This window comes from Elaeis guineensis, chromosome 9, assembly GCF_000442705.2.
Source record: "Elaeis guineensis isolate ETL-2024a chromosome 9, EG11, whole genome shotgun sequence".
Lineage (NCBI taxonomy): Eukaryota > Viridiplantae > Streptophyta > Magnoliopsida > Arecales > Arecaceae > Elaeis > Elaeis guineensis.
The window spans coordinates 16,199,722-16,212,218 of NC_026001.2; the positions used below are offsets into that span (position 1 = coordinate 16,199,722).

The following is a 12,497-nucleotide window of genomic DNA, read 5'->3' on the forward strand; positions in this document are numbered from 1 at the left end:
CATCGAGATATCCTTCAGACGATGGAAGTCCTCTCGGTCCCCGTCCTCCACCCGACTGTTCTCATTTGGTTGTGTTCGGGGGTCCCCCCAGCGGGAAGGGAACCCCCAAGGAACTGGAGAAGAGACGAAGAAGAACTGGTTCTTCCATCCATGGATTGACGTTGGAAGACCAGTGATGAAGGAAAGACCCTTCCAAGGATTGAAAAACCACCACCCTCAGGCTTTAGGGTGGGGTCGGAGAACAAAAAAGGCTCGAAAGAGGAAAATACGAGGATTGGTCGGCAAAAGCCGACACAACAAAGCAAAGCTGACTACCAGTTGGACTGAGTTCGGTGTCAGCTGCACCGGACAAAGTCCGTAGTAGTCCAGTACGTTCCGGACAAACTTCAGAACCGAAAAGCGAAGACCGGCCCGGAGGTCCTCGACGTAGAAGGCCACCTAGCCCGCAGACGGATTATTAACCCGACCATCGGCTCCAGGGGCGAACAGCCGAAACTGCTCCGGGATGCAGTACTGCTCCCGGAGCCGATCGACGTTCGGCCCCGAAAGTGAAGAGACCTCCACCTCCGGGGTCGATCGAGAATCGTCAGTCGGGTTCCTCGACCGACTTCCTCGTGGAGAGGTTCTGGCCATGACACTGGAACCGAAGTCAACGAAGGAGAAGAAGAAGGAGGAACTTTTCAAAGAAGCAAGGAGAAAATCTCCTAGAAAACTTTCTAAGGAAGGAGGCGTGGACAACTACCTGGAGCAAGGGACTGCTCGGCCAGGGTCTCGGCAACAAGTTTGAAAAGTAGAATTTTGGATGCAGGTGACCCTGTATATATAGTGCCCCTCGATGGCCAGGATGAGAGCACGCCCAACGAGGATCTCCCAGATCGCGACATGTGGCATCATCTGGATCTTCCCTCTGTCCGACGATTCGACGCATCTGCCCCAGATCAGGCCACGTCGCCTCCATCCGCTCGAACGGATTCGGTCCAATGGCCCCCTGCCACGTGGCGAAAAAAGCTATGGCGGTTCGCGTTCCCGAAGAGATGGCGAAAACGGCGATTTCTATTCCCGATAGGACGTCCGACGTCGATGGGACGTCCGACGCCGATGGGACGCCTGACACCCCATAAGACGTCTGATGCTGGATCGATCATTGGTACGGCCGCCAGGGTCGGAGCATGATGCGATGGATATCCACTCCTTTTGTCCGAAGCCGTCGCCCACGCGAAGACCCCGGCCAGCATGACATCCGGCTCAGGAGTGGGGAGGGCAACTGTTGGGATATACCGACCGACCCCTTTTCACGCCGACTCACCCTCGGGCCTGCCTGACCTACGTCCGACTTTACTGACCGCACCAACCGACGATTGTCGATGCTGTCCGACCGAGGATATGTCGGTCGGGCGGACCCATTCTATTCTTGACCAATCGGACGGCGGAGCCCGACTCTACCGACTCACTGTCGGGCGGGGATGGTGGCCGATGTCCGATCCCCGCGATGCGCCGATCCAGCCGACGATGTCTGTGGGTCTTCACCTGACATCCCACGATCAAACGCCGACGTATGGTCGGTCGGCTTCCCCAAACACCGTACGACTGCTGAGGGCCGCCATCCTGACAAAGACATGCGGCATGGCCATGCGGCATAGCCGCCTTGGGACATTGTCCCACCTTGGACAGGGATCAATCATAGTGATTTGATAGCCCCACGGCGATTTGACAGCCCCGTGGCGACTCTGACAGCCTCCGACGATTTGACAACTCTCCAATTATCTACGCCATTAATGGCAGGGCCACGCCGTGCTCTACTATAAAATGGGAAAGGCAACAGTGTTGGAGGAGATTCTTTCGAAACCCCTGGACTCTCTCTCTCTCGCTGAGTTTCCCTGATTTCTTTTCTACTGTTGCCTAGTCTCCTCTCTGATTTGACCGTCGGAGGGTCCTCGCCGGAGGTATCTCCGGTCAGTGTAAACTTCTTTTGCAGGCGCTCATTTCTCGACGACCAGGCGACGAAGAAATTGGCCGCAACAATACTTATCAAGAAATTAAAAGATATAACAAGCTAGATCCAATTTCTTTGTCAGAATTTGGCAATAAATCTCATGCCCATTGGGGCTCCGCTTCAACCAGAATCAGATTCCCAATCTCTTAGTTCGAGCAAACACCTGGAAGTGCCGGCTGAGCTAATCTTATTCTTCCATAAAGCCGAGCTGTTGGATGGTAACGGATAAAAGTCATTTAAAACCCTTTTATCCTTGGATATTCCACAACTAAACATAGTTCAAAAAAAATAGCTTATGCAATCTCAACAAAAAAGAAAAAAAATTATTGATTGGATTAGATTTATTATGGATCATTAATAATTTAATTATTTTTTCTTCATCTTCTTTATTTTTTATAATATAACAACAAGCACTATCATATATTTAATATTTTTTCTATTATATATTTAATATTTTTTCCCCTTTCTAACTAATAAATTATTTATGATCCAAATCTGCTCTAACCAATAATTTTTCAACAAGAAGACGGAGGCCCAGCGTGGTCGCCTATCCGGTAATGGCGGGAGGATAACATCCGCCGACGTGCGAATTGCACCGCGAAGCATGAAGATAACGGGTCGCCAGATGACCATTTCGCTCTTTTTCTGTTTTGCTGAGAAACTAGTGTCACCCAAAAGTTAACCCGTAAACGAGCACCAAGGTCACGTTGATTCCACCTCGTACGGTCATCTCCTTTCTTTACTCCGAGGGTCCCACCTTAACTGTCACTTGCGTCCTTTTTTGCCGTCGGTGTTTTTTTTGTCCTGAACGTTACGAGCAAGTGACACCTGTGCACCCAAAGACGACGAAAGGTCACGGAATCGAACCTGTTATCTGACAAACAGCGGACACTAAATTCTTCAAATACTATCACGACTTGTACGAGGCTACGTGGCACAAATGCACTACCAACTAGAACTATTTGACTTTGAACCATCCAATATCATTGGTTGATCCAAAATTTTAAAATTTTTATTTTATTAAAAAATAAAAAATAAATAAAAAATATAATTGAGTATAATTAATTATTTTTTATCTAATTTTTATAAAATTTTCTAATTGCATTGAATGATATAGAGATATTTTATTGAACGATTCAAAATTCACATGATGAAATAATTTTAACCAATAATTTCTCATCAACTATTAAAACTTGTTTATATATACGCGATATTTTATATATTAGATTGGATCAATGTATTAAAAATTAATATCATCAAGATACATGCCAATCTGTGTCATGCAAACTCGTTCGGTGATAAAATTGGATTTGATAATAAACATAGTTTATACTGTCAATATAGTTATATTATAATTTTAAGTATTGGAATAACAGAAATCATTCATCTATTTTTTTTTATAAAGTTATTGTAGAATAAAAATGATAATGGTTATTTGGAAACTAAATCTTATCTAAATTATATATTTGCAAGATCTGAGATATAATGTAATTTTTTAAAGATGGATTATTTAAAAAAATTATTAAATAAAGAGTGACTTGGATGAGAAACACATAATTTTTTTTTTTATTGTAATTACTATTCTAGTTCTTTACCAAAAAAATAATAATTACTATGAAGCCATTATTTTCATACTAAATAATTCAACTTACGTAAAGCAAGTAAAGGCGGGCATCAATAGGTGCTTACTCATTAAAACCGAATGCTGTTTGCTGTTCAGCTGTACGCGTCGCTCTCCGCCATTTCTTTGGGGAACCAATAAACACCTTCCCAATTATCCCGAGATCCACGCCCTTCAGTCCATATTACCTACTCCACAACATAAACGCACCCCACAGTAATGCCGAAGCTTCAGGAAACCACGGAGTACAATTAAAAAACTCGCTCCCTGCATAACAACGCCCGGGCCCCCGTTACCTCTCCCCCTCGTGTCGTCCACTATTTTTTTCGTCACGAGCTTCTTGACTCGCTATCCCCATCTCCTCTCTCTCTCTCTCTAGAGTTTCTTTCGTTTGAAGAGGGCAAGAACAGGAGAGGGTGGGACGCAACGGTCCAGAGCGTGCTCTCTCTCTCTCTCCTGTGGCTTCTTGCCTCCTAGGAGACATAAAAAAAACAACTAATTTTTTGTATCAAAAAAAAAAAAAAACTAATTACGCGCCCTTCATCTATAAAGACAAAGGAACGCAAGGAGAGCCCACCCCCAATCGCCAATCCTTATCCCCTCCCCTCTCCGGGCTTTTTAAATCTTCCACTCTCGAAGCTTCTCTCATCCGCTCCTTCCTCCTCTCCTCCTTCGTTTGATTGGTTCTTTGTATCATTGTTTCCGTTAGCTTTTGATCGGGTTGGGTGTTGTTGGAGCTTTGAATTGGTGGTGGATTTGGGTGGTGAGAGAAGGGCAAGATGACGATCCTGTCGATGCCGGGGAGCTCGGGGATGCTGGATCCCTTGCCGACAAGGAGAATGTCGTACTTTAGCAATCAGTATGTGCTTGGGCTCACGGTGACTGCTGGGATTGGAGGATTGCTGTTTGGTTATGACACAGGTAGTGATTTCTTTCGTCGGTGTGAAAGTTTTTCCCCGATCTTGTTTGTTATGTTCTTGGTCAAAGTTTTGATTTTGATGTAGCTGGACCATGTTACTGTTGTTACGGGAACGTGGTTACTTCATCTTGTAGTCCAGATAATAGGTTTTTCTTGTTTTTTTATGATTGAGTTGGAATTAAAGTATGAACTTTGGATTGAGCGCGGCTAATCTCGTCTTATGCTTCGTCCACCGCTGTGTAACTGCTGTTATAAATATGTGGTTTGTCCAGATCGATCTTTCTCATGCTCTTCTGGTACATTCAACATCAAAGTTTAAGTTTTGATGCAGACCAAACTTGATTACAAAAAAGAATTGTTCCCATCTTTTGTTTCGGTTGTTTCTGTTGTCTGTTTGTTTGTTTATTGGCTTACCTTTTTGGTTCGTGAGCAAATCCTTATTTACATATGGAAAGATTCTACTAGATTGCCTTTTTTTTTTTTCAAAGTCAAAATATTGGATGTCTTTCAGGGTATGGTTAAAGCTTTTCTCTTAACAATTTTTTGGATTGCTTTTGGGTGAAATTTGATATCTGATTTGTGTTCTAGGACAGGCAAAGTGTGTTTATTTTTCCTTGTCTCAAAAGAAGTGATATTGGAATTATTTTCATTTTAACATGGAATCTGGCGGTCTATTGGTTTCTTACTGCATGGTTAACCTGCTACAGAATACCACTTTAGATCTATTTGATTCTTTCTAAATTTATAATTTCAAAGAAAAAAAAAATCTGTCTAAATTTACAATTTCTTTTCTAATAAAGTTTTTCTGTTTATAACGTTGTAAACATTTGTTGGTGATTAATTTTTGATCTCTAGGTGTCATATCTGGGGCACTTCTCTACATCCGTGATGATTTTAAGGTGGTCAATGAAAACAAATTTTTACAGGTATACCATGTTCCGTGCTCCTTTTCATAATTAGTGGTAGATATTGTGTTTTAAATATAAGCTCCTTATCAGAAAAGGTACTGAATTTATGTACTTGGTAGGAAACAATTGTAAGCATGGCACTTGCAGGAGCTATGATTGGAGCTGCAGGTGGAGGGTGGGTAAATGATGCATATGGACGCAAGAGAGCTACTCTTCTTGCTGATGTGGTCTTCGCCATTGGATCACTTGTTATGTGTGCTGCTCCGGACCCGTATGTCCTCATACTTGGAAGGCTCCTCGTTGGTCTGGGTGTTGGCATAGCATCTGTCACCGCGCCAGTGTATATTGCTGAAGCATCTCCTTCAGAGATTAGAGGAGGTCTTGTGGGCATGAATGTACTCATGATCACTGGTGGACAGTTCCTCTCATACCTTGTAAATCTCGCTTTTACAGAGGTAAATTCATCTTGCCTTTTTCCCATCAATGCAGTGTCAGTTGTAATATTCTATTGATTATTTAATCAACCTCTAAGTTTTCTATCAATATGAAGTATATTTATCACTCCAAATCATCTATATAAGTTTTCTTTAGATCGAGTTCCATAAAAAGTAAATTTGGTGACTTATGCACATAACACAGAACAACTTATATCAAAAGGATTAAACAAATGACTTGAAATCCAGCTTTATAACAATATTAAAGAACTTGGGAATATGATTGGGAATCAGCCTTTTCCTTTACATGATTGTTTTGAAGTTATTTTAGACAAATGTAAAAAGGCATTCTCATACTTGATGCTTGGAGCCCAGCATGACCAATCAGCCGAGTTGAGTCTCCAGTCGGTTAGTGTGTTGGACTTTTATTTACATTTCTGTCAATATGTATCACATGCATGAAAAACTTTTTGGCTGCCCGATTTTAAAGAAGCATCATCATTGCAGCGTTCCAGAATTGCATTCCTGGCAAAAAAGCTTCACGGATTAGCATTGCAAAGAAGAGAAGGGAAGCTGTTTTGTTTATACTCTGTTTCACTTTATGGACCACTGATACTTATGTAACTCTATCTATACCCACAACTTTTAAATCCACGTACCATGATATCTTGACAAAAATCTGCAGACTGCACATATATTTGACTTAGTTTCTAAATGTATTCTGTTAATCACTGGTTGTGTTTAACATTCTTGTGGATGCATGTTAATTAATTACTTAGCATTCATTATATGTCATGAAGAAGCTTTGGTCTCCCCTCCAACTGCAGCAATGGATGTTTGGTGCGCTATACCAGCCACCTGGTATTGGTGAGTGGTGTCTTTGACTGTCCATCAAGATATTATCTCCTTTAACGTTCATTTTTATAGCTCTTATTGTAGGCTTATATTCTCATCAATCTGGTCAGTCTGTAGATTCTGACAGTTCACTTCTTGTTGATGATGATGTCGTTTTGATCGGATTGCTACCTACTTCACTTCTATTTGCATATAGCTCAGTTATTCCTTTTTAAATATTATTTAGACCGATGACTTCAACATATAGCCTTTTTCTTAAAAAGGAATTTAAATTTGTAAAAATTTATGCGTATCTGAACATAAGTGGTTCATGGAGCTTATGATTCTACTCAATGCACAATATTTGTTAAACATTTATCAATGAAATATATCAGGTTTAGAATTGCATTAAATATTTTTTAATTTGTCTAGAGTGATGCATACTTTTAAAAGAAATAACAGAAGAATGCTTTTTATGTATGGTTGTTGGTAACTTAAACTTAAGATTTATGAAAACTGTCTTTTGATAAGTTGGATGCCTTATGATGCTTTGAGAAATAAGTGAATGTAGAAGTGAGCTAAGGCAGATGACCATGCATGTGGTTTAGAACTAAAACCAGTTGAGGTGGGGAATGGAAGATGGAGGAAGAACACCTGGAGAAAGGGTATTGGAAGCAAAATATAACTGCAGAATAGCAAACAGGCAAACATGCTCTTATGTATGATAATATAATTTATATTTTAAATTGAGTCTCATTCTTACATCTGTACTAGTTTCCATTCAGTTTAAGAAGAAGTCCTTCAGGTTCTATGAAACATAACTTCCTATATGTGTATATACAAAACAACAATAGACCACAGAAATGAGAAACTGGAAAAGATGACATCCTGTTAGACTTGCTTATTTTTGGATAAGCTGGTCTAATGCTGGACCTGTCTCACTATAGGCATGCTTCCAAATTTGCTGCATCAGCAAGGGCTCATTCATGGGTTACATCTATTTCCTTGTTGGTAAAATCTCCCGCCAGTTTATATCCAACTCATTATTGAGCTACAATGGGTCTTGCTAGAAGGTGAAATTTATTCGGGAGTTAAATGCCTGGAGAAAGTTGCATCAAGTAGTCTTTGATCTTAAGTTTCAGTACTTATGCAATTTATTTTTTTCTAGTCGACTAAGTTGTAAACTTTTGTCCTAAGTGAATTTGATTTCACCACAGAACTCTAATAATACTCTTGTTTGAAGGAGGCATTAAAACTTTGTATGCATTGAGAAAGTTCATCAAGTTGTTGTTGTTGATCCAGTTACAACAATGATGCAGTCTTTTAGTTTGTGAAATAATTATTAATTCTCCTTGTTAAACTCCTTTTTTTTGAGCATTTTGAGAGTATTAATTCTCCGATTCTTATATATACTACAACACCTGATACTATGTGCTAATGCTATTTGCTCTAATCATACCTAAACTTTTAACTCAACATTTCCATAGTTTTCATTCTTCGGTAACCTTGTTTTGATGTCAGCTGTAGTTTGCACTTGTTACATTGGTGTGTTATGATCTTATAAATATTGGTGGTTGTCAAATAGGATTTTATGGTTTATAATGTGTTAACCACACAAAATTGAACTTAAATGGTATAAGTATGTTCATTCAGCATCACAGATGCACTATGGACAAGATAAAAAGGCTAATAGTTTCATTGATAGACAAATTTTTTGTACCAACATGAGCAAATAGCTTGACAATTGTTATGTCAGTTGGGTTCTAAATAAATTTTGTTTCTTAGACTGATAGCTTGTTTGACATCCTTCTATTTGTTCGGAAGTTGTATCTTGAAGTAAAAGATTGGTGGATCTTCAACATGTAATTTCTTTACTGATAGTGTAGGCTTTGTTAAGCAGGTTTCTGGGACTTGGCGCTGGATGCTTGGAGTTGCTGTGGTACCAGCCATTTTGCAGTTCATTCTAATGCTGTTACTTCCTGAATCACCACGCTGGCTTTATCTGAAGGTAAACAAACTATGTGTCCTTTCATCAGATATTTTCATAGGTCATATTACTTCCAGCATAGAACCTTTTATTCCCAATCTTTTACCTATGTGCAGAATGAGAAAGCTAAAGCTGTTGCTGTGCTTGCAAAAATCTATGACTCCGACCGTTTAGAGGAGGAGATTGATCAGCTTGCTGCTGCTTCTGATGATGAAGTTCAGTCTAAGAAATCTGTCAGTTACTTTGATGTTTTCAAATCCAAGGAAATGAGACTCGCATTTTTTGCAGGAGCTGGCCTTCAGGTAAAAGGTGGAGGTAAGTGCCCAAACTCCTTCCATCATTTCCGGATGACCCAAAACTCATCAAAATCTAAAACCACTTGAAGACAATCGTTAATGACTTGGTGTTGAAGGTGTGAATCCTGAGAAGATTATATCAAAATGATGTTCCTTCCCACCATATAGTTTTTGCAACTATATCAGCAAGGTTCGCCATACTGCCCAAACTGTTTGGTTTGGGGCATATGCCAAACCATACCAAGGGTGAATCGGCATGGTTATGTCCCCTCGTTCAAAAAATCTGGTGTGGGAAGGGGAGAAGCAGGGAGGGAGAGAGGGGCAAAGATAGAGAGGGAGAGGGAGAGCGAGAGAGAGAGAGGTGGAGTGAGGAAGAGAGAGAGGGCTCGAAAGCCTTCCCATCTCCTTTGTAGGCTGCAGAGGGTTGTTCGAAACAGGAGCAGAACCCTAACTTTTTTTTTTTTTAAAGTTCGTAAGTGAATTTGGGGCTCCACCCTGAATGGAAATGATACGGTTTATTGACTTCACTTAAGAATTTTAAAAAAGAGAAAAAAAGGGTCCACCCTTATTTTATTTCGAAATGGGGCTGACCCTCTGTGGCAGGGTGCAGAGAAGATGAGGGATTTTGAGCCCTCTCTCTCTCTTTCTTCCTTTCCTCTCTCTCCCCCCCCACCTTTCTCTTTCCTTCTTCCTCTTCCCCTTCCTCATTGGCTCTCGTTTTCTTGGTACAGCCCAAAATGGCACGGCACGGTACTGTAATGTATGCACCATACCACCAATCAACTGGTATGAGTCTCGATACCGGTACACCTAACCTTATTATCTGCAAAGAATCTCAAAATCATCTTCATTAATTGCTTTGCTGGATAACCCTGGATTTGAACTGCCTTTTATAGAGAAGTTACCGTTATGTAGAAAGTTTACCCAATTATGAGTACCTTAATGATATTGGTAAATTTGCAAAATGTAGGAGGGATGGACAGCTGCTTCCATTGTCACATTTCAGTCATACCCCATCTAAGCTATCAAGATAGATGTTGTCATACACGTTCTCTCCCTACAAATTCACAATAAAAAAACAAAATGTGCATACTTTTCCAGGTGTGATTTTAAATGCATGTCTAGAGTAAATATATTATGCCTATGTTCTAAACAGCTGACACATTATAAGAGTCATATTAGTACATTATAAGAGTAATATTAATATCAGTTATACCGGAATGCTATCCTTCTATTTTGGTTGACTTGCCTAATGTGTAGCTAATTGTTGACGTAAACTAGAAATTTTCAAAGAGTGAAGACTCTAAGCATATTCTGCTCTAAATTTTTAATTTTTGAGGGGTTCATTTCGCTCATATTATGACCTCGTATAGAGAGGCTGGCTTCTTACGTGGTTCAGAGATTGGCATACTAAAAATATATTGATTAGGTTGGAAAAAACTGATGGTTGAGTGAGCAGTTGTCTTGCTATGCTAGAGTGCAAGGTCGTTGGCTTTCTAGTACCATTTGGATGTTTAATACTATAACAAATACTTTGCAGCTTTATAAAATATTTTCTACTTTAACTATTTCCATCATGATCTACCTGGGAAACTTAAAAATCAAAAAACCATTTTCATATTCTCTGGACCACCTAGCTCAACTTAACCGAGCCTTAATCTTTAAGGTTGGCTATATGGATCCTTTTCCTCCATTCCACTTGGGTTAGGGCCATACTTTTTGAGAGATGTCAAGATATCAAGTTCCTCCTTGCAAGTTAGGGTGCAATTGCATTATGACAACTACATGGCTATATATATTATATAATTTGTGTATATATACAAGTAATGGTGCAATTACATAACAACTACATAGCTATTGCCTGCAATATTTCTGATTTTAATTTGACCTTGGTACTTTTAGTATGACTGTTATCAAATTTTTGGTTGTTTTAATCAACATGCATTTAGTTAACATAAAACCTTACTAAAATTATCACGCTTTATTAAATCAACTTGCACGAGAGTTATGTTGGCCTCATGCTGGTTAGATTTGGGTCACTTGGAAAAATGGAGGAGCTTTGGCAGGTTGCCTCGACAAGTACACTTTGAAATTTTGTTGTCTGCTATGTGTATATGCATCTCAAGATGTTCATTTATATGCATGTATACATCATAGAGTAATGAAACTAATCTGGAAATAAAATCCATACATGGGCAGGCTTTCCAACAGTTCACTGGGATTAACACAGTTATGTACTACAGTCCCACTATTGTCCAGATGGCTGGTTTCTCTTCCAACCAACTTGCACTGCTCCTCTCACTCATTGTCGCAGCAATGAATGCTGCTGGGACCATTGTTGGGATCTTTCTCATCGACCGTTGTGGCAGACGCCGTTTGGCTCTCACCAGCTTATCAGGTGTTATCATTTCCCTTCTCATACTCTCTGGGGCATTCTTTCTGCAGTCTACCAGATTCTGTGACGCACACACACTTCATGGCAACTGTGGATCTAGCCTCGGATGGTTTGCGGTTTCAGGCCTGGCTCTGTACATTGCCTTCTTCTCCCCGGGCATGGGCCCCGTACCATGGGCGGTGAACTCAGAGATCTATCCAGAAGCCTATCGCGGCGTGTGCGGGGGCATGTCGGCCACCGTGAATTGGGTGTCCAACCTGATTGTGGCGCAGACATTCCTCTCAGTCATCTCTGTTTTGGGAACTTCAGGAACCTTTTTGATCATTGCTGGTGTGGCCATGGTGGCATTTGTCTTTGTGGTACTCTTTGTGCCGGAGACCAAGGGCCTGACCTTTGAGCAGGTGGAGAAGTTGTGGAGAGAGAAGGCATGGGGTAGTGATGGTAGTCAGCAGAGCCTCCTGGCAGCCGAGGCTTGACTTCTACGGCAACATTTGCTCCTACACACAGCCTTCGCTTTTTATAAGGCTAGTGTTTTGTGTGCAAGGAGATGTCAAATTTAGAGGATGAAGAGAGCAAACATCCTCACTCGGAGAGAAACAAGGGTATTTTTTTTCTTAGTGTTTTGCCTTCAATTCAGTCCACCGCACCTGTAAAACAAATAAACAAATAATCATATGTATGTCTATATATATATATATATATATATATATATATATATATATATATATATATATATATATATATATATATATAATGTGCTTTTATTTTGGGGTGAAATTTTGCTTTATTAGCTGCAAATTTGCCTCAATGCTTGAAGGCAAATAGATTGCCCAAGACTTGAAGGCCAGAGACCCAGAGCTAATAATATTCTGCAAGAAATAATTCTAGTTTTTAGATGCAAATTGTCTCAAGGCATGCGATTTGCTGTCAACTTTTTTTTGTTTCTTTTTTTTTTTTTCTTGCGTGAACGGCTCAAAGTGATGCTCTGGCATCATTTTTCTTCAACTTGTATCATTCTCTAACAATTCTTATCTTTGCGCAAATGGCAAGTTCAATATGAAAAATTCTATTTGGTAGGTGCGGCCATTCCAATCCACCATCCACACCCCC

At 40.3% G+C, this 12,497-nt stretch overlaps 1 protein-coding gene across 2 annotated transcripts; it reads left to right on the forward strand.

The window, feature by feature from the left end:
* Positions 1-4,148: 4,148 nt before the first annotated feature.
* LOC105051438 (inositol transporter 1) lies at positions 4,149-12,281 on the forward strand. 2 transcript variants are annotated; one of them, XM_010931891.4, is made up of 6 exons: positions 4,149-4,535; positions 5,389-5,459; positions 5,561-5,896; positions 8,610-8,717; positions 8,813-8,998; positions 11,192-12,281. In XM_010931891.4, exons 1-6 carry the CDS (start codon positions 4,394-4,396, stop codon positions 11,861-11,863), a joined length of 1,515 nt encoding a protein of 504 aa, XP_010930193.1. In that variant the 5' UTR covers positions 4,149-4,393; the 3' UTR covers positions 11,864-12,281. The 2 variants fall into 2 exon arrangements, with proteins under 2 accessions (XP_010930193.1, XP_073099314.1); XM_073243213.1 differs by lacking the exon at positions 4,149-4,535 and having other exon boundaries at positions 5,589-5,896.
* The last annotated feature ends 216 nt before the right edge of the window (positions 12,282-12,497 follow it).

What these genes read in the sequence shown, in the direction of transcription:
- LOC105051438 (XM_010931891.4), top strand. Translation starts at nt 4,394, where the DNA reads ATGACGATCCTGTCGATGCCGGGGAGCTCGGGGATGCTGGATCCCTTG. An exon ending in CACGCTGGCTTTATCTGAAG is followed by an intron (nt 8,718 to 8,812) that starts GTAAACAAACTA and finishes ACCTATGTGCAG; the next exon opens with AATGAGAAAGCTAAAGCTGT. An exon ending in TTGCAGGAGCTGGCCTTCAG is followed by an intron (nt 8,999 to 11,191) that starts GTAAAAGGTGGA and finishes ATACATGGGCAG; the next exon opens with GCTTTCCAACAGTTCACTGG.